This window comes from Monodelphis domestica, chromosome 7, assembly GCF_027887165.1.
Source record: "Monodelphis domestica isolate mMonDom1 chromosome 7, mMonDom1.pri, whole genome shotgun sequence".
Lineage (NCBI taxonomy): Eukaryota > Metazoa > Chordata > Mammalia > Didelphimorphia > Didelphidae > Monodelphis > Monodelphis domestica.
This window is the reverse complement of record NC_077233.1, coordinates 61,862,580-61,880,425: the sequence shown is the minus strand read 5'-3', so window position 1 is coordinate 61,880,425 and position 17,846 is coordinate 61,862,580. Positions and strand designations below refer to the sequence as shown.

At 43.7% G+C, this 17,846-nt stretch overlaps 1 protein-coding gene across 1 annotated transcript in view; it reads right to left on the bottom strand.

Moving 5' to 3' along the window:
- Positions 1-4,063: 4,063 nt before the first annotated feature.
- Positions 4,064-17,846, bottom strand: part of PODXL2 (podocalyxin like 2) — a 42,059-nt gene continuing 28,276 nt past the window's right edge. Inside the window, exons 6-8 of the mRNA XM_001377938.5 lie at positions 16,196-16,257; positions 6,718-6,897; positions 4,064-5,455 (exon numbers count right to left, since the gene is read on the bottom strand). Coding sequence (XP_001377975.4) covers positions 5,243-5,455; positions 6,718-6,897; positions 16,196-16,257 — 455 coding nt within the window. The 3' untranslated portion in view covers positions 4,064-5,242. The remainder of the gene's footprint in view (positions 5,456-6,717; positions 6,898-16,195; positions 16,258-17,846) is intronic.

The following is a 17,846-nucleotide window of genomic DNA, read 5'->3' as shown; positions in this document are numbered from 1 at the left end:
TCATTGTGTTCTGCAGTGTAGACCCCAGCCAAGACTTCAGTTTCCTCGTCTTTTAACAGTGAAATCGATGTCGATTAGCTGACCCTTGAAGTCCCTTCGAGCCCTGAACCCACGATCCCCTGATCCCTGCAGGACCTCTGAAATGACAGATCTGAGAAATGGGGGACCAGAGGACCTGTGGAGCCCCTTTAGCTCGAAGTCTGCGGAGCTAGCGCTTCACTTTGCGTCTCCTTAGGAATTGTTTGTCTGGTTATCTTGTATCTTCTGGGTGTGCTTCATCAAAGTTCACTGATGCTATCTTGTATCCCAACCGGTGCCTTGCTCTTGGTAGGCACTTAATGGCTAAATTCGACGATTCTACCCTTTCTACCCTGCCACAAGGCCTGGCCCCATGGCTGAGAACTCATCTGACCAGGAGCCTGGGGGCAGCCGTGGTAGGAGCCTCAGACGGTGGGCTCCTAAGGACCTGGCATGGGTATGAGATTGCTATTTGGGATGAGGGACTCTCTTCCCCTCCCCAGCTCCAGCTCCAGTTTATGCAGGGCTGTGGACTCAGCTGTTTTCAAGTTAACCCCTTCCACTGTATCCCCCAAGCAAGAGCACCAAAGCCTGAAAGAGCCCCAAAGCTATCAGGATTCAAAGGAATCAATCTCTAAATGAAAGAATTTCAGGGCCACGATAGGCAAGTGAAGCTCATTCCTGGAATGTTAGAGCTAGAAGGATCTTTAGAAGCCAGCTAGCCCAAACCTCTATCTGTTCTGGATGAGGAAGCCAAGAGCAAGAAAAGTCAAATGATTCATCCAAAATGGCAGCTAGTTGATGGTGGAGCTAAACTAACCGCTGGTCTACGATAACACAAGGCCTTTGGGGAAAGAGCCCCCTATTTGTTCTGTTCTGTTGGTTCAGCTTTGAGGAGGGTGGGTTAAGGGAGAATGCAATGAAATACCTAGTGAGAGGGTCTAGAAAATGCCATTGATCTCTCAAACCCACTTTAAACATCCTTGTCCACTTGGTGTGTATGTCTACACTGGATGATCTTTGGTGATTGTAAAGAAGTTTCAGGGTCTCTCCAGAGCACCCTAAAAGAAGCTTTTTGAAATTGGATTTCTTCAGGTAAGGCCTGATTTGGTGGTTTGAGGGGGGCAGTCAGACAAATGTTGAGGCCTTACAGAGTTCTCTAGCCAAAAGACAGACTGAAAGGAGATAGACACAGAACATAGAATTGGAATTGAACTTGGAAGAGGCTTCAGCAGCCATCTGGTCCAGATTGGACCCAAAAGGAATAACCATTATATAATGCTCAGTTGGTCATCCAGCTTTTCCTTAAAGGTCTCCAGTGAGATCTTCCCCAGTCCAGCCCAATACTTTGAGATAGCTCTTATTCTCAGGAAGTTTTTCCTCACTTTGCCTGAATTTGCTTCTTTTCCACTTCTGCCCCATTATTCTTAGCTCTGGAGCCTCTGAGGTTGAACAAAACAAGTTTAGTTCCTTTCCCACAGGATGGCCCTCCAAATGCCTGAAGATGACCATCAGGTTCCCCTTGAGATTTCTCCAGGCAAAACAATCCTTCAGGTGAGCTTGCTCTCCTTGGGAATCAATAAACATTTAAGTGCCTGCTTATGCTAGGCACTGTGATAAGCACTGGGGATACAAAAAGAAGTCAGATCATCCTTTCCCTTAGGAAGCTTACATCAATATCCTTGTTAAAACTATTCAAGATGAACTGTTGCTGCCTCTGGCTGTCATTAAAAAAAAAAAAAAAAACCCTTACCTCTATTTAGAATAGATATTATGTATTGGTTCCAAAGCAGAAGAGCAGTAAGAGCTAGGCAATGGAGGTTAAATGAGTTGTCCAGGGTCACACAGCTAGGAAGTATGTGAGGTCAGATTTGAACCCAGGACATATCCAGGCCTGGCTCTCATCCACTGAATCACCTAGCTGCCATTTGATCAGAGCAGAGGGCAGAGGGATTATCATCTCCATAGACCTTGAAAACATGTTTTGGTGAAGTCCAAGCTCATATTAGCTTTTATGATTTCTATGTCACACTAATGACCCATAATAAGATTGTAGGTCATCAAAAACTCCCAAACTTCTTCCTATAAATAGTTGTCTATGTGCCTCCTCCCTACTGCATCCCCATCTTAGACTTTTGAAGTTGATTTTGTTTAATCCAAGTGTATACTTACATCCCTATTGAATTTCCTCGTATTAGATTCAGCTCAATGTTCTAACCTCTTAAGATCTTTTTGGATTCTATGACTACACTTCCTCCCCTCCTCCTGGATAGCTCAGTAATATGACATTTCTGCAAAGTAGGCAAATGCATTCTTCTTATAATCTACTCCCACATGTCCACAATCTTCTGGATGGGACCTTCCTTTCTGCCAACCACAGCTGAGGGAGCAATGGCTGCTACAATCTCTTCTCTGGCCAAGGCCAGCTCTTGTTATGAGGACCTACCACTGACCCTGCCAAATGTCCTATAGGTTAGCCATTCTTCCTAGCTTTGTGCCATGGGTTAAGTCAAAGAGTATGTCATATGTGCTTTTATGCAAGCCCCTGAAAAATTCCTGAGACCCTACGCTGGAGACCAATGGCTAAATCTCTGGATTCCCATTTCATCTATTCTATTATGTTCTAGTTCACACCTCTCCATCTGTCCTACAAGAACAGTATGAGAAACCTGACTGTGCTAAAATCTAGATAAACTCCTACACGTGCAACACTCTTTGAGTTGCTAGTTTTATAACTTTGTCACAAAAAGGAAAATGAATCTGGCAAGACTGGTTCAAAGTATATGAGTTAAGGAAGGGAATGGAAAGGGAACTCCGTCTCATTTCCCAAATGGGAGGCATTATAATGATCTATGACCCTTCTCAAGAGCTGGAAGGAGGCCCTTTGGGGACAGTGGTAGATGTACCCTCACTATGTAAGAGACAGTGTGCCACAGTAAAATGTCAGCTAATTGAGGAAAGGAGCTACTTTAATTTTTGTCTCCTTGCATATAATAGGTACTTTAGGTCTGTTGAATTTATAAAGTTCTTTGAGTTGGAAGTAGTTCCTTCTCTACTGCCCCATTGTGTTAGCTTGAGTAAAACACTTCTCTGTGGCTCAGTTTCTTTGGTTGTAAAATGAGGAAGTTAAGATCTCTTCCCAGCTTGGACATTCTAAGACCCTGCTGAAGCTGAAAAGCTGAGGACCTCAGGGATTACAGGACTGCCCAAGAGTCACCCAGCTAGCTAGTCATTGATAGGATCTGAACCCAGGACTATTCCAAAGCAAGCACTCTATCGGAAAATCAGACTTTCTCCCCCACTTGATCCGATCGTTCTGCACCCATCCTAATTTTCGCCACTGGAGGGATCTCTGTACTTCACCAGTGGTCACAAATTATGACCTCTGATCCTATTTCTGCCTCTTTCTAACAGCAAGTGGACCGCTGGGCGGGGTAGAGGGGTGGGGTAAATGGAAAGGCGCTCCCTTCCCCGCCCCCGCCCCCCCCCCCCCCTTCAAAAGAATTTTTCGTACAACTAAACTCCAGGGAATTTTATCCAATTGAGCATGCGCAGCCACCGGCTCAACCGCCCAGCTGGAGCTCGGTTCAACTGAGCATGTGCAGAGAGGATCTCTTTGGAATGGCTTGAGCGCCCGGCTACCCCTCACTCCGTATTTCCCCCCTTTGACACAGATGGGTCCTCACTGTCGTAGAGAGAAGATTCATCCCAAGCTGGCTGCCCTCCAACCCCAAACCGGGTTCAGTCCAGGGCACAGGCAGCCCCGCACTTTACAAGGAATTCTGGCTCTCGTGGGCGGAGCCTTGTGTGGCAGCTGCAGCCTCTTCTGATTGGCTCCGAACTCTCCCAACCACGCCCCCAGCCCCCCAGGCCCTGCCCCCGCACACGTGCACACAATCTCCTGGATGCCGCCCAGCTGGCGAACCCGAGCTTTGCTAGCCCGAGTCCCGCAGTCCCTCCACCCGGGCCGCTCCTGCTAAGAGATCAGCCCCCTCCCTGGGCAGAGATGACCCAACTGCAGAGGAGAAAAGGGACAGGAGGCGCGTTTCTGCTCAGCATCCTTAATCCAGGGCCAGTTTAATCAGTTCCACGGTTCCCGGAGGAGAGCTGACTGGGGATGAGGAGAGGATGTCCTCGGCCCGTTCTTCCCCCTCCCATCCCCTTTAATAAATACCCGCAGCTTCCACCCTCAGGCTGGCTTCTGGGGAGCGGCGCCCGCAGCCTGCCCTGGAGAGCTTAGAACCAATCCCCCGCTGCTCCTGGGGAGATCCACAGAGACTGGAGAAACCACCCCTCGGCAAATCCAGGTCAATGGATAGCACGGGAGAAGTCAGCTTGGCAATTGCACAATAGATCGGGGTGGCCAGAAGTGAAGCTTTGCTTCCTTAACCCAAGTCTGGGGAAACGAGGCAGGGCAGGACGTGTGGGCTGGTGCCTAAGAGTTGGTGGCATCTGAGCCTTGGGGACAGGGGCTCCCAAAGGACAAGGGGCAGCCTCATCGTGGGCTACAGACCCGGGATCTGCTCCACACCAGCAAAGGGGAAGGGAGGGTTTCTCGTGCTAAAAGCGTGAGAAGCAGCTAGTGGGCTGCATTGTCCTGATCCCCACCAGGCTTTGGGCTTAGTCAGAGCAAGACTGGGGAGATGGAGAGGTGGAGGAAGAAGGCCCCTAGCAGATGAGGGTTTCCTGGTGGTACTTTTTGGTGGAATAGTACATGAAGGTTGGCCTGGGCTCTTTTTTTCTCTGTCCCAGGTGCTCAAGCCTGACAAGATGCTGTGCTTACGTTCTAGGTTCAGGCACAAACTCTGCAGATACTCCTAGAGCTCTTCTCTCTGGGCCCCTGCTGCTCACCTCCTCAATCAAGACAGGCAAGGGGAGGTTGGGGCCTCAGCTTTCTGCTTGGGATGTACAGGGCTACCACAGAGATAGATGCCAGGCTGGGAGGGAGGGGTGAAGGGTGATTTTGAGGAGGGAATAGAGATTTGACCTAGTGGCCGGCTTGGAGCAGAATAATACTGATTAGTCTCTAAAGCAGGACAGAATTGGGCATCTCTCTCTCTCTCTCTGACATACCTATTCTGACCTGAATATGTTCCATCCACACCCCTTCAGCAATATCATTCTGGTTTTGTCCAGAGTGCTGGTCCAAAGTCCTGGGGTAGAAAGAAAGGAGTGTACCTAGGAGTGGCAGAGGGGAGGGAGGGGGCTGGTCCCCTAGTCTAATTCACAGGTGTGTGTCCTCCTCAAATACATCAGAGTCCTCAGGGTCTCTCTTGCCCCCCATCAGCACAGTCCAGCCCCCAGGCCCATTGACAGTGCTGCCCCCATTCAAACTTGGCTGCTTCTCTTGCATCTCTGACTGACTGTCACTGGCCACATCCAATGTTGGATTGTCATGGCATCCATTCTCCACAAATCGAAGCTCTTCTCCATGGGACTGAGGAGGAGACAAGAAAAATCAAAGCTGTTAGAAAGAGGCTCAAGGAAAAATTCCCCCAGACTCCCCCCCCCCATACACACACACACACACACACACACAAACACATCTAAGAGGAGGCTGGACCTCAAGTGGCTGGATAAGTTATTCCAGAGCCAGTCCTGGAGAATGGTGATGCCCTTTCTTCTTGTCAGGGGCCTTTGTCTTTCCTGTCCTATAACCCATGACTAGGAATTAAGCTTCTACTATCTCCTTCACGGCATCTTCTCTCCCCCCCCCCCTCCCAATTTGGATAGTGTTTATAGTTTTTATTTTTCCTTTTTTATTTCTTAAGCTCTCATCTTCCATCTTGAAATCAGTACTGTGTATTAGTTCCAAGGCAAAAGATTGATGGGGGCTAGACAATGGGGGTTTAAGTGCCAGGGTCACGTAGCTAGGAAGTTTCTGAAGTCACATTTGAATCCAGGACCTCCTATCTCTGAGCGGGGCTCTTTATCCACTGAACCATTTAGCAATAAATTAACACTTTCCCCATACCCGAAATGTCCTTCTTTCTACTTATTAAAATTCTTGTTGTTCAGTCCTATCCAACTCTCCATGGCCCTTTGAACCACAGTATGCTAATACTGTCCATGGAATTTTCTTGGCAAAAATACTAGAAGAGTTTGCTGTTTTCTTCTCCAGTGGATTAAGGCAAAAAAAGGTTAAATGATTTTCCCAAAGTCACACAGCTAATTAGTACCTGAGGCCAGATTTGAACTTAGATCTTCCCAATTCCAGGCCTAGTACTCTATCCACTGAGCCATCTAGCTGCCTCTATAAAAATTCTACCAATCCTTTTACCCCGCTTTTACTCCTCCAGGTAGTCTTTTATGTCTACTACTACTCCAGTCCACAGAGTTTCTACAGTGCTGCCTCCTTTTCCTGAATTCTTGGAGCATTTTGTGTCTGTACCATTCATGTGACCTCCAATTCTGTACTGCTTTGTCCTATCACTTAGCCCTGTCTCTTCCTCTACACTGTGAACTATTTGAGGGTATTGGCCACTCGCCTTGTTCATTTTTTAAGCCTCTACAGTCCTAGACACATGATAAAGGTTCCCCAAAGATGTGCCTGATTGATGGGGATCATCTCCTCCCTGGCCCCAGCCCATGACTAAGCCATCTTTTGGCTTGCCGTCTCCCTCCCCACTTCTCTAGCCACTACCACCCCATTCACAAACTATCTCTATGAGCTGTCCATGGCTGGTTCTGGCCCCTTACCATGTTCTTGAGCTTGGGCAGGCGCCGCTGCCAGCAGTTGTAGATAAGCCCAAGCACGATGATGATGACACAAATGGAGCCAATGACGACCAGCACCACAAAAAGCTTCCCATAGTCACTCCGTACCTGGCTGGGCCGTGCCTGACAGCTGGTGGTAGTGGAGTAGTTCTGGATGCCAATCTAGACCAAGAAATAGGAAGATCAAAAAATTGTTGGGTGATTATACTGGATATACCAATGGCACTTGCTTAGCAATTCTGGGGAGGCTTGGAGAACAGCCAGAATTGCCTGCGAGCTTCTTTTGCCCACTGTAGGAAGACGGAGACTGGGAGAAGCCAGAAGGGCCTTGAGCCCTGGAATCCTCAGGAATTGGGGAAGGTGGAGGTTATCCACGAGCCCTCCAGCTCTATCTGTCCCTTTTACAACCTACAACCTTCAGACAAGGGCCATTTAATCTTGGCTTCAAGATCTCTAGGGCACTGCCTCCTGGGGCAGTCCATTTCCTTTAGAGTGGTACAAATTAGTAGCAAGTTTTTCTTGACATTTATTCAACTTAAACTGCCCTTTTGTAATCTCTTCTCAAGGCTCCTAATTCTGCCATCTGGAACTTAAAAAGAACCAGTCTAAGGCTTTACTCGCATGACAATTTTTCAGATACTTGAAGATAGCTCTCAATCCCACTAAGTCTTCAGGCTAAGTATCCCCATTCCTTCAAACAATCCTCACATGACAAGTGTCCCATTCTCTTGGTGAACCCTCAGGACCTAGATAATGTCCCTGGTCTCTCATTCTTATAGGCATCCAAAAACTAGTTAATGGGGAACCTGGTAGCCCATACCAATAGGGGAATTAGGCTCTATTTAAAAAAACAACAACCCTAAGTAAGAAGGAACTTTCCCTCAGATCTAGTTCAAACTGAAGCTTCCTTTCCAATTCTCTCTTATTGGATTAAACTACAGAGTTCTAGGGTTACCATCCATTCTTGCTTTAAAATAAATAAATAATTCTTTACTGTTGAAGCTAGCCCTTGACTGGCCAGTTTACAGACAGATAAGGTATTTTTAGGTCCTTGGAAAAGATAGAAAAATTGGGCTCCCTCCTGTTGAAAGTTGTACCTTCATATGTTATTATCCACCGCAGGTTTTAAGCCTCACCATGACATGTGCAACTTGACTTATCACAAAATAAATAGTAGGTGCCATGGAGAATAGAATATTCTGGAACAAAAATATAAGCATTTGTAAAAAGTAATATTTAGGTGTGACCCTTATAGTGCTTTTTTGGAGAATTGTACCCATCCTACTACTACTACTTTGTCTGCTCCTAGGCCTTACTCTCTATGGATTGCCCCAATTCTCCCTCTCCTTTCCCTCCCTTTGGTTGATGTTCTAGACATGAACCTGGTCCTAAGCTCTTCTGTCTCTTTGTATTCGCATAGGCCAGTGATGGTGAACCTTGTAGAAGGGTGGGTGATCTCAGGCACCTATGGAGAAGAGGAAGGGAACAGCACAGCCCTGCATCCCTCTGGCTTTCTAGTAACAAACTCTGATGAACTCTGTGCTGGGGTGATGGCTCATGTGTTCACAGAGACGGGTCTGAGTGCCCTCTATGGCACATATACCATAGGTTCACCACCACTGCATAGGCTATTCTCTCTGCCTAATACTACAACTCTCTTATCTTTGCTGACTAAAGTCTTTTGAGGCCCTCTTTATATGCCATGTCCTTAATGAAACCTTCCCTCTTCCTCATAACCAAAGGCCATTCCTCCCTGTTCAAATTTTCCCAGAGCACTTTATATGGATCTTTCCATTCACCTATCATATTTTATCTTCTGTCCTACTTACTTGACCACATGTTGTTTTGTAAAATTAATCCAGCTGAGAAAGAATAGGATTTTTTTAAATAATGAAAATATTAAGGAGAAAAATAACAGAAAATAAAATGAGGTAGAAAGTTCTTTCATGTCAGTCTTTCAATACAGAGAAATATGGTACTAGTTACATGAAGTGATGCTAAGTGAAGTAAGCAGAGCCACAGAAACTTGATGCAGGGAGTATAGCAATTTAGATACAACAAGCACTAAACTTGGTTGAAAATTAATGTTGCAGAATTACAAAGAATAAGTTTGACCCCAAAGAAATGATATTCCCATCTGTTGTATTCCTGAGGATGTATTCAAAACATAACAAGACCTTTCAGGACTTAAAATGGATAGCGCTATGAGTAGCTAGATGACTCAGTGGATAGAGAGGCAGACCTAGAGACAGGAGGTCCTGGGTTCAGATCAGATATTTCCTAACTGTGTGACCCAAGGCAAGACACTTAACTCCCCTTGCCTAGTCCTAAACACTCTTCTGCCTTGAAAACAATATATATTGATTCTAAGGTGGAAAGTAAGGGCTTTAAAAATTGCATAGCACTGACTTCTGGTGATTATATTCTTTGACCCACCTTTTCAGGTATGCGCCACCAGGCCTAGCCCCAGTCAAACATTTGCCACTTGGGTGTTCTTGGACAAAGTCATTTTGCCTGTCTGAGCCTCAATTTCAAATGAAAAAAAAAAAAACAAAAACAAAAAACATAGGATCAAAACTATCAATAAGCACATGAAAAAGTGTTCTAAATCCCTTATAATTAGAGAAATGCAAATCACAACAACTCTGAGGTACCACCTCACAACTAGTAGATTGGCTAACATGACAGCAAAGGAAAGTAATGAATGTTGGAGGGGACGTGACAAAATTGGGACATTAATGTATTGCTGGTGGAGTTGTGAATTGATCCAACCATTCTGGAAGGCAATTGGGAACTATGTCCAAAGGGCACTAAAAGATTGCCTGCCCTTTGATTCAGTTATACCACTGTTGGGTTTATACCCCAACAAGATCATAAAGAAAAAGACTTGTACAAAAATATTTACAGCCACGCTCTTTGTGGTGACAAAAAAATTGGAAAATGAGGGGATGCCCTTCAACTGGGGAATGGCTGAACAAATTGAGATATCTGTTGGTGATAGAACACTATTGTGCTCAAAGGAATAATAAAGTGGAGGAATTTCGTGTAAACTGGACCGACCTCCAGGAATTGATGCAGAGTGAAAGGAGCAGAACCAGGAGAACATTATACACAGAGACTGATACACTGTGGCACAGTCAAATGTAATGGATTTCTCTATGAGCAGCAATGCAATGACCCAGGACAATTTGGAGGAATTTATGATAAAGAACACTATCTACATTCAGGGGAAGAACTATGGGAGTAGAAACACAGAAGAAAAACAACTGCTTGATCATATGGGTTGATGGGAATATGATTGGGGATGTAGTCTCTAAACAATCACCCTAGTACAAATATCAACAACATGGAAATAGGTATTGATCAATGACACATGTAAAACCCAGTAGAATTGTGCGTCAGATATGGGAGGGGGGTAAGTGGAGGAGAAGGAAAGAATCTGAATCATGTAACCATTGAAAAATACTCAAAATTAATTAATTAATTAATTTTTTCCCCAAAAAAGATAAAAAAAACACAGGGACAATAGTTGTACTATCTTGTTTGTAGATTTTTGTGAGGAAAACACTTTGAAATATGCTAAAGTGATATGAGAATGAATAGTTCTGCCTCACAGACTGGAATGACTTGGGAACCCAGGGACCTTGAAGTTACATATTATTTGGGGTAGAACCCAGACCTTTAAGAATTGTTTTCCATAGCTGCATCCTAGTAGCTAAGATGGTAAAGATGCTTTGTTCCCCTGATTCCTCCACACATGCACAAAAAGAAAATAAATTGCCTTAAGACAAAGGAAAGCTGGAGGTAAGAAGAGAGTGTGTCAGGGATCCCAGCATCTGTGAGATCCATCAGAACTTGGACAAGCCCAATACACTTTGACTCTGCCAGTGGCAATGAAGCTGCAGAACAGGAACTAGCCCAACCTGAGCCACTCTACACGGCTATGGAGGGCTAAGAAGGCAGGAAACCTGCAAATTCTCACATGGCAGCAGAGCCCTAAGGCTAAAAGGGAACAGAGAGGGGGAACTAGAACTGCAGGACCTTACTCACTCCCATGTGGCAGCAGAGTGCCTGAGGCAGTGGAGCCCAGAGCAGAGGACCTGTCTAGCCCTGACCACTGGGTAGGGGCAGGAAAGCAACAGATTAAGGATCAGACTAGCCCACAAAACAATAGGGGAACTGTTAGCATGAGGTGCTGAATATGTCTGGACAAAACAGCTACAAACCTCCCCAGAGCAAGCCAGTGGAGCCACCTCCTTGACAGACACACTGTGAGGAACAAGGCAGCTAGGCCTAACCCAAGGATCAGAAAATATTCTACAAGCTTGGAGCAGTGCACCCTCTACCCCAGGAGTAGAGAAGAACTTCAACAAATAGATAAGTTTAAGGTGGGGGAAGAAACAACTAGAAAAATGAGAAAAAGACAAAAAACTCTGCCCTTAAAAGGTTACTTTAGTGACAAGGAAGAGTAAAATATGAATTCAGATGAGAACAACATCAAAAAGGAAATGTGAAGTCTCAGAAAAAAAGTATGAAAGGATGTCAACCCCCAAAAGAACCCTTGGAAGAACTTGAAAAGAAGTTAAAAAAAATAAGGTAATTGATAGAAAAACTCAACATCTGGGGGGTGAGTTCACTGAAGAAATCAACCCCCTAAAGACTAAAATAGGCCAAAAGATAAGTGAGCAACAAAGATGCCTTTAAAAAAAAAAAAACTTCCTGTTCTAAATCTCTTATAATCAGAGAGATGCAAATCAAAACAACTCTGAGGTATCACCTCACACCTAGCAGATTGGCTAACATAACAGCAAAGGAAAGTAATGAATGCTGGAGGGGATGTGGCAAAGTAGGGACATTAATTCATTGCTGGTGGAGTTGTGAACTGATCCAACCATTCTGGAGGGCAATTTGGAACTATGCCCAAAGGGCGACAAAAGAATATCTACCCTTTGATCCAGCCATAGCACTGCTGGGTCTGTACCCCAAAGAGATAATGGACAAAAAGACTTGTACAAAAATATTCATAGCTGCGCTCTTTGTGGTGGCCCAAAACTGGAAAACGAGGGGATGCCCATCAATTGGGGAATGGCTGAACAAATTGTGGTATATGTTGGTGATGGAATACTATTGTGCTCAAAGGAATAATAAAGTGGAGGAATTCCATGGAGACTGGAATGACCTCCAGGAAGTGATGCAGAGCGAGAGGAGCAGAACCAGGAGAACATTGTACACAGAGACTAATACACTGTGGTATAATCGAACGTAATGGACTTCTCCATTAGTGGCGGTGTAATGTCCCTGAACAATTTGCAGGGATCTAGGAGAAAAAAACACTATTCATAAGCAAAGGATAAACTATGGGAGTGGAAACACAGAGGAAAAGCAACTGCCTGAATACAGTGGTTGAGGGGACATGACAGAGGAGAGACTCTAAATGAACACTCTAATGCAAATATTATCAACATAGCAATGGGTTCAAATCAAGAAAACATGTAATGCCCAGTGGATTTACGCGTCGGCTATGGGGAGTGGGGGGAGGAAAAGAAAATGATCTATGTCTTTAATGAATAATGCTTGGAAATGATCAAATAAAATATAATTAAAAAAAAAAGCTTCCTAAGGAACAGATTGGACCAAATAGAAATGGAGGGGGAAAAAATTACCAATGCAAACTATTATTTCAAAAGTAAAATTGGTCAAATGGAAAGGAAACACAAAAACTCAAGGAAATTTTCTTTTACAGTTAGAACTGGTCAAACAGAAGCTAATGAAACCAGGAGACACCAGGAAACAATAAGACAAAATGGAAAAATAGAAGAAAATATAAAATATATTACTGGAAAAAAAACTGATCTGGAAAATATATCCAGGAAGGAGAATCTAAGAATCATCAGAATTCCTGAAAGCACAATTTAAAAAAAGAAACCATAGATATTATAAAAAAGAAATCATCAGGGAAAATTGCCCTGATACCCTTGATCAAGAAGGAAAAATAGAAATTGAGAGAATCCACCAATCACCTCCTGAAAGAGACCCCAAAATAAAACACCCTAGAACTATTATTGCCAGGTTTCAGAACTCCCAGGCTGAGGAAAAAGTACTACAAACTACTAGAAGAAAATAATTCAAATATTGAGGTGTCACAGTCAGGACCTAGAAGTTTCTACATTAATGGAAGGCATGAAATAGAATATTCTGAAAGGCAATGGATCTAAGATTATAACCTAGAATTACATACCCAGTAAAACAGCATAATCCTCCGGGGAGAAAAATTGATGTTTAATGAAATGGAGGAATTTCAAACTTTAATGAACAAAAAACCAGAGCTGGAAAAAAAATAGACGAGCAAATTCAACACAAGCATAAAAAGGTAAAGTGAAAACTTAAGGATTTTGATAAAGTTGAATGCCTGGGAAGGTGATCACTGAAATAATTAAGATATCTATGATTCTTGAAAAAAGTAAGATACTTAAAGTAGGCAAGATATTCCAAGATACTTAAGAACTTTATCACTATTAGAGCAATGGGGGTGGGGTGGGGAGGGGGGAGTGAAGTATGCATAGAAAGTAGGAAGGAAGTTGTAAAGGAAGTAAATGAGACCCTATATAGAGAATTCTGCTGTGGGATGAAGATCAAGCCTGGTGGGGGCAGCTGGCTGAGGAGGAGTGAGGAGTAAACAAGAGGATTCTGGGAAAAGGAACTGGGATCTGAAAGGATTATGACCAACTGAACACTTCTAGCCTTGGAAGGAAACTGAAAGGAGCTTTTTTCCAAGGGTCAGAGGATATTTGAAGCCGCAGGAAGGAAGGAGAAAGAACCTGATTTCCTTCCTGTGGTGTACCTGTCTCTATAACCTCCCTTGACTTGTCTCCAGATACTTAAGACTGAGAAAGAGTGCAGTTTGACTATTTACCAGAGCCAATTTGCCCTCTCCCTTTGGGTATCCCCCTTTTTGCCTTTCTTTGGGTAGATTATAGAGATATCAGTTTAAGTTATTGTAGTTTAGAGATATAAGAAACAGGGTGTTGGGGAAAGGCTCGATGCACAAAGCCTCTGGCCAAGGGCCTTTGAGTACTAACTACTATAGAATATAGTTATTAGGGCATTCCTATCCCTCCATCCTGCTTCCTTAACCTTCCAACCCTTTTATTCTCCATCTTCTTCAAATAAATTTCAGTTTATGTCAGTTTTGAGGTTCATTGGGGTTTTCATGAGAAGATAGAGGTTGGGTAAATTGTGAACAAGACCAAAGGTGAAATTTGTTTCATCTGTGACAAGCAAAGATCCAGTTTGTCACTGTGCTTTATAAGGAAGGGCTTAACAACAAAAACTCTTACCCTTGAAAGGACTATCTGGGATACAACTTCTGAGTTGAGCCCTCATTCAAGACTCAAGGATATAGTTTGTAGTGTATCCTTGAGAAGAGAAGTAGACAGATTCCTTCTGTCCCTCTCTAAGTAATCCAAAGCCCTAAGATCACCAACCTCGAGAGAGGAGAGATACTGTTATCTTTCCTCAGACCTTCAGTTTCCCCCGCATCCCATTCCTTCATATTTCCCTTTAACCTCTCACTCGAGAAATACTTCCATCCAGTGGGTCAAAACCTGTTCACCCCTCTCCATTAACAAGAGAGGAGAGTACCCTTCATTTCTTCTCTTTTACAAAGCTAAATAAGATGGGCTGATATCCAAGAAAGAGAGGATGGATAGTAAAGAGGAACATATGGGGGAAAGAGAAAAGAAGAGATAGAAGGGGGTATACTACCTCTCAATAAGAGGTACATAAGAGACAAATACAGTGGAGGAGATCAGGGAGTGGTTATGCTTGCACCTTACTCTCACTGGAACTAGTTCAAAGTGGGAATAACATCCACATTCAGCCAGTTATAGAAATCTACCTTACACTATAGGAACTTAAGAGGGTAGGAAGATAAGGGAAAGGAGGATGGATAAAAAGGAGGATGAATTGGGGGAGGTAGTTATCAAAAACAGAATTAGTTTCCCATTAGTTTCTCAGTAAATATTCTTTTTTGAATTTTTGCATAACTTTTTAAATATCAAACTCTTGTATAATGTAAGTTATTATACTGTTGTATTATATATTATACTATTATAATATTACTAGAAAGGAATATTCTTATCATTGGTCAGAGACAGGAGTAAAACACATCACTAATGGCTTGTGGTAATGGAGAAGGCAACATTTTGCCAGCTCTGAGGACAAAAAGGGAAGCCAGAGCAGCTGGCAGAGAAAGTGAGTCTAGAAAATGAAATTGGGATGGGAATAGCTGCCATTGTTGAAATGCCCATTTCTGTCCAGGGATTCAATCACATTCCCCAACTACAGTAAACTTCTTGAAGGTGAGTGCTAGCTTCCATCTCTTTTTATCAAGCAGTGAATCAACTTGCATTTATTAGCACCTACTAAGTGCCAGGTACTGTGCTGGGTGCTGGGGATTCAAAGAATGAAATAATTGTAACTTGCCAGGAGCTCACACTCTAATGCATGGAATATCCTGCCCTCATGTTCAGCACATTGCTATAATCATGTATATAATAATAGTAATAATAATGCAAACATTTTCATATTGTTTCTGAGTATCAGACATTGTGTTGAGCACTTTATGATCTTATTTGATCCTCACAACAACCTGCACCTTCTGAAAGCACCTGTTCCTTTTGGGAGCTGGGGGGGCACTAATTCCCTCTCAGAGGACACCTGGTACCTTTTGCTCCAGAGGGCCAGCCTTTCCTGTCCAGTTTTTGCTCCTGTTCCTCCTGTGGCCTCTGCTCTTCTGGGCATGCTCTGTCATGTTCCCTCCACCTTTCCTTTGATTGAAGCATTTACTCTTCTTTTAGGTCATTTCCTCTTCCTTATTCTGAACAGTCTCTAGAATGCCCTTTACTCCAAGAGAACTCATGGAAAAGCCTTGAGCTGACAATGAAATGTTGGCTTTGCATGTGGAGAAAGCACTCTTCTACCCTTCCCAAGAGCCAGAGCTGATCCTTAGCTCTTTACTCTCCCCCACCTCTCCAACAACACCTGAATTCCTGGCTTTCTGGTGGTCTACCACGGTCTTCCCCCAGTAGTCATTACTCCCTCAGGGTTTTGTTCCCTCCTGGGTAACATTCTATATGGTGGATTCTTACTTAGGATATACTAATTCCTACTAATGTAGTAACTAGGAACACATAAATATTGCCTAAGGAGCAGAAAGGGCTTCAATTAGTTAAAATACTGGACTCTTTTTCAGGAGGTTCTTTAAGGAGAGGCTCAGAATGGGAATTTCAGACTCTGTGGCAGACCAGTGGGGATGCGTGTTGAGCCTGGCAGTCATTTATTTCCCCAAATCACAAACGTGTAGGCAGGTTCCCAGAATGTCTACTGGTTGGACCCTCATCCATGTGGCTCTGCACTACAAAGGAGGCCACCTTGACCAGCCCTGCTCTAAGGCTCTTACCTCCACTAAGCTTCTCCGAATGTCACCCAGAACTGAGAGGACATCTTTGGTTGGAACCACACCTGAAGAGAAGGAAAAGGAGTTGTTAATATTGCCTCAGCTACTGGGGCTCTCACTAAGCCTGTGGAATTCCCACTCTATTTTACAGACACATTCTCCTTTCAGTCCTCCTCTAAACATGCCCCCCGCATACTTAAATGCCTTTTTTCCCTCCTTATATTTTCCTCATGTCCACATACTAAAAGAACCACTTGGAGACCAGTGCCACGGAGGAGCAGCCAAGGTAAGAACTCTCCTGAGCTGTGGCTGCAAAGCTAAAGGAGTTGTGTTTTAAAATGGCTCTGAACCCTGGGAGACTACATCTCCCAGGATCCTCTACCCCAACTTCCTCAGACACATCGCACTTCCTTTGTAAGAGGTGTCTGAGAAGATATAAAAAGAAGGGAGAAGCTCAAGTTTTGGCGCCTTTTCTAGAGAAGAGCATCACCCCGGGTAAGAGCCTTCAGTCCCCGCGTGGGAGATCTAATTTTCTTTAACTTTTCAGACCTTTATTTTCAGAGCAAAAATAAACCTAGCTAAAGATCCATGAAGTCTGGCTCAATTTTGATTTAAATCCCTAGCATAATTATAGAGAACAAGAAAAGCCTGGCTACCAGGAGCAGAAAGGGACCCCTGGCTACCTTCCCTTCCTTTCCCTGCCTTTTTTCCTTCCATTTTTCCCATTATCACTTTATTTGGCGACCACGAAGGGACCTGAACCTTCAAATCTTCTCACCTTGCTGCTCTGCCTCAAGTCTTCATCAGGTAAGTATAAAAAAAAATAAAACCTTCCCACCCACCCCCAAAAAACCCAGCCCAGCAGGGAGTCCTTTCCCCTACTACTAAGCACTTTCAATCTACCTTAACAAATCCAAGTGATGTCAACAGCCCCCCACCCCAGTGTCCTTCACAAAGACTCAGTTGCTCCAATTTAGTTATGACTCTGGGTTAGATTGGAATCTAATTATACTGGTATAGAGAATTCTTAGTTTCCTCTGGACCAATGCAGATAAGCACTTTCTCTATGGTAATAAAGATTAGTGACTTACCCAAGGTCATACAACCATTATCTGTTAAGAGATATGTCTTAAATTCAGGTCTTCCTAGTTTTGAGGCCAACTTTCTCTCCACTATAGAAGGTTGCTTTTATGAGTCTGAATGAACTTCATAATGTAGACTCTCCTGTTATTCTATAGTGCCCAAAATCTGTACTTATTTTCCCTAAAGTCTCAAGATCCTAGAACTCTCAGGCTGAACTCTGAATGAGTGATTGACAGTCTAATCAGTCTAATCAATTGACAGTCTAATCAATACTTCTATCTTCCCCCAAAACCCTAAAATAAGGAAAAATGCAAAAACTCAAGATTTTACATTTTTTATTTTATAATTCATTCTGGGTCAAGACTCTCAAGGGCCTTAGAAATGCTGAGTTGTCTAAAATGTTGTTACTTTTACAAGCACCAAAACAAGATGCTAGGTCCTCTGGATGAATTAGCCCTCCTGCTGAGTTCTGTGCTCAAGCACTAGGAAAGGAAAATAGCAAAGGCCCAGCCCTTCCCTGTCTTCCTCCTCTCCCCTGTCTGTTGTCTTGGGTCCCCTCTCTGTGCCCTCC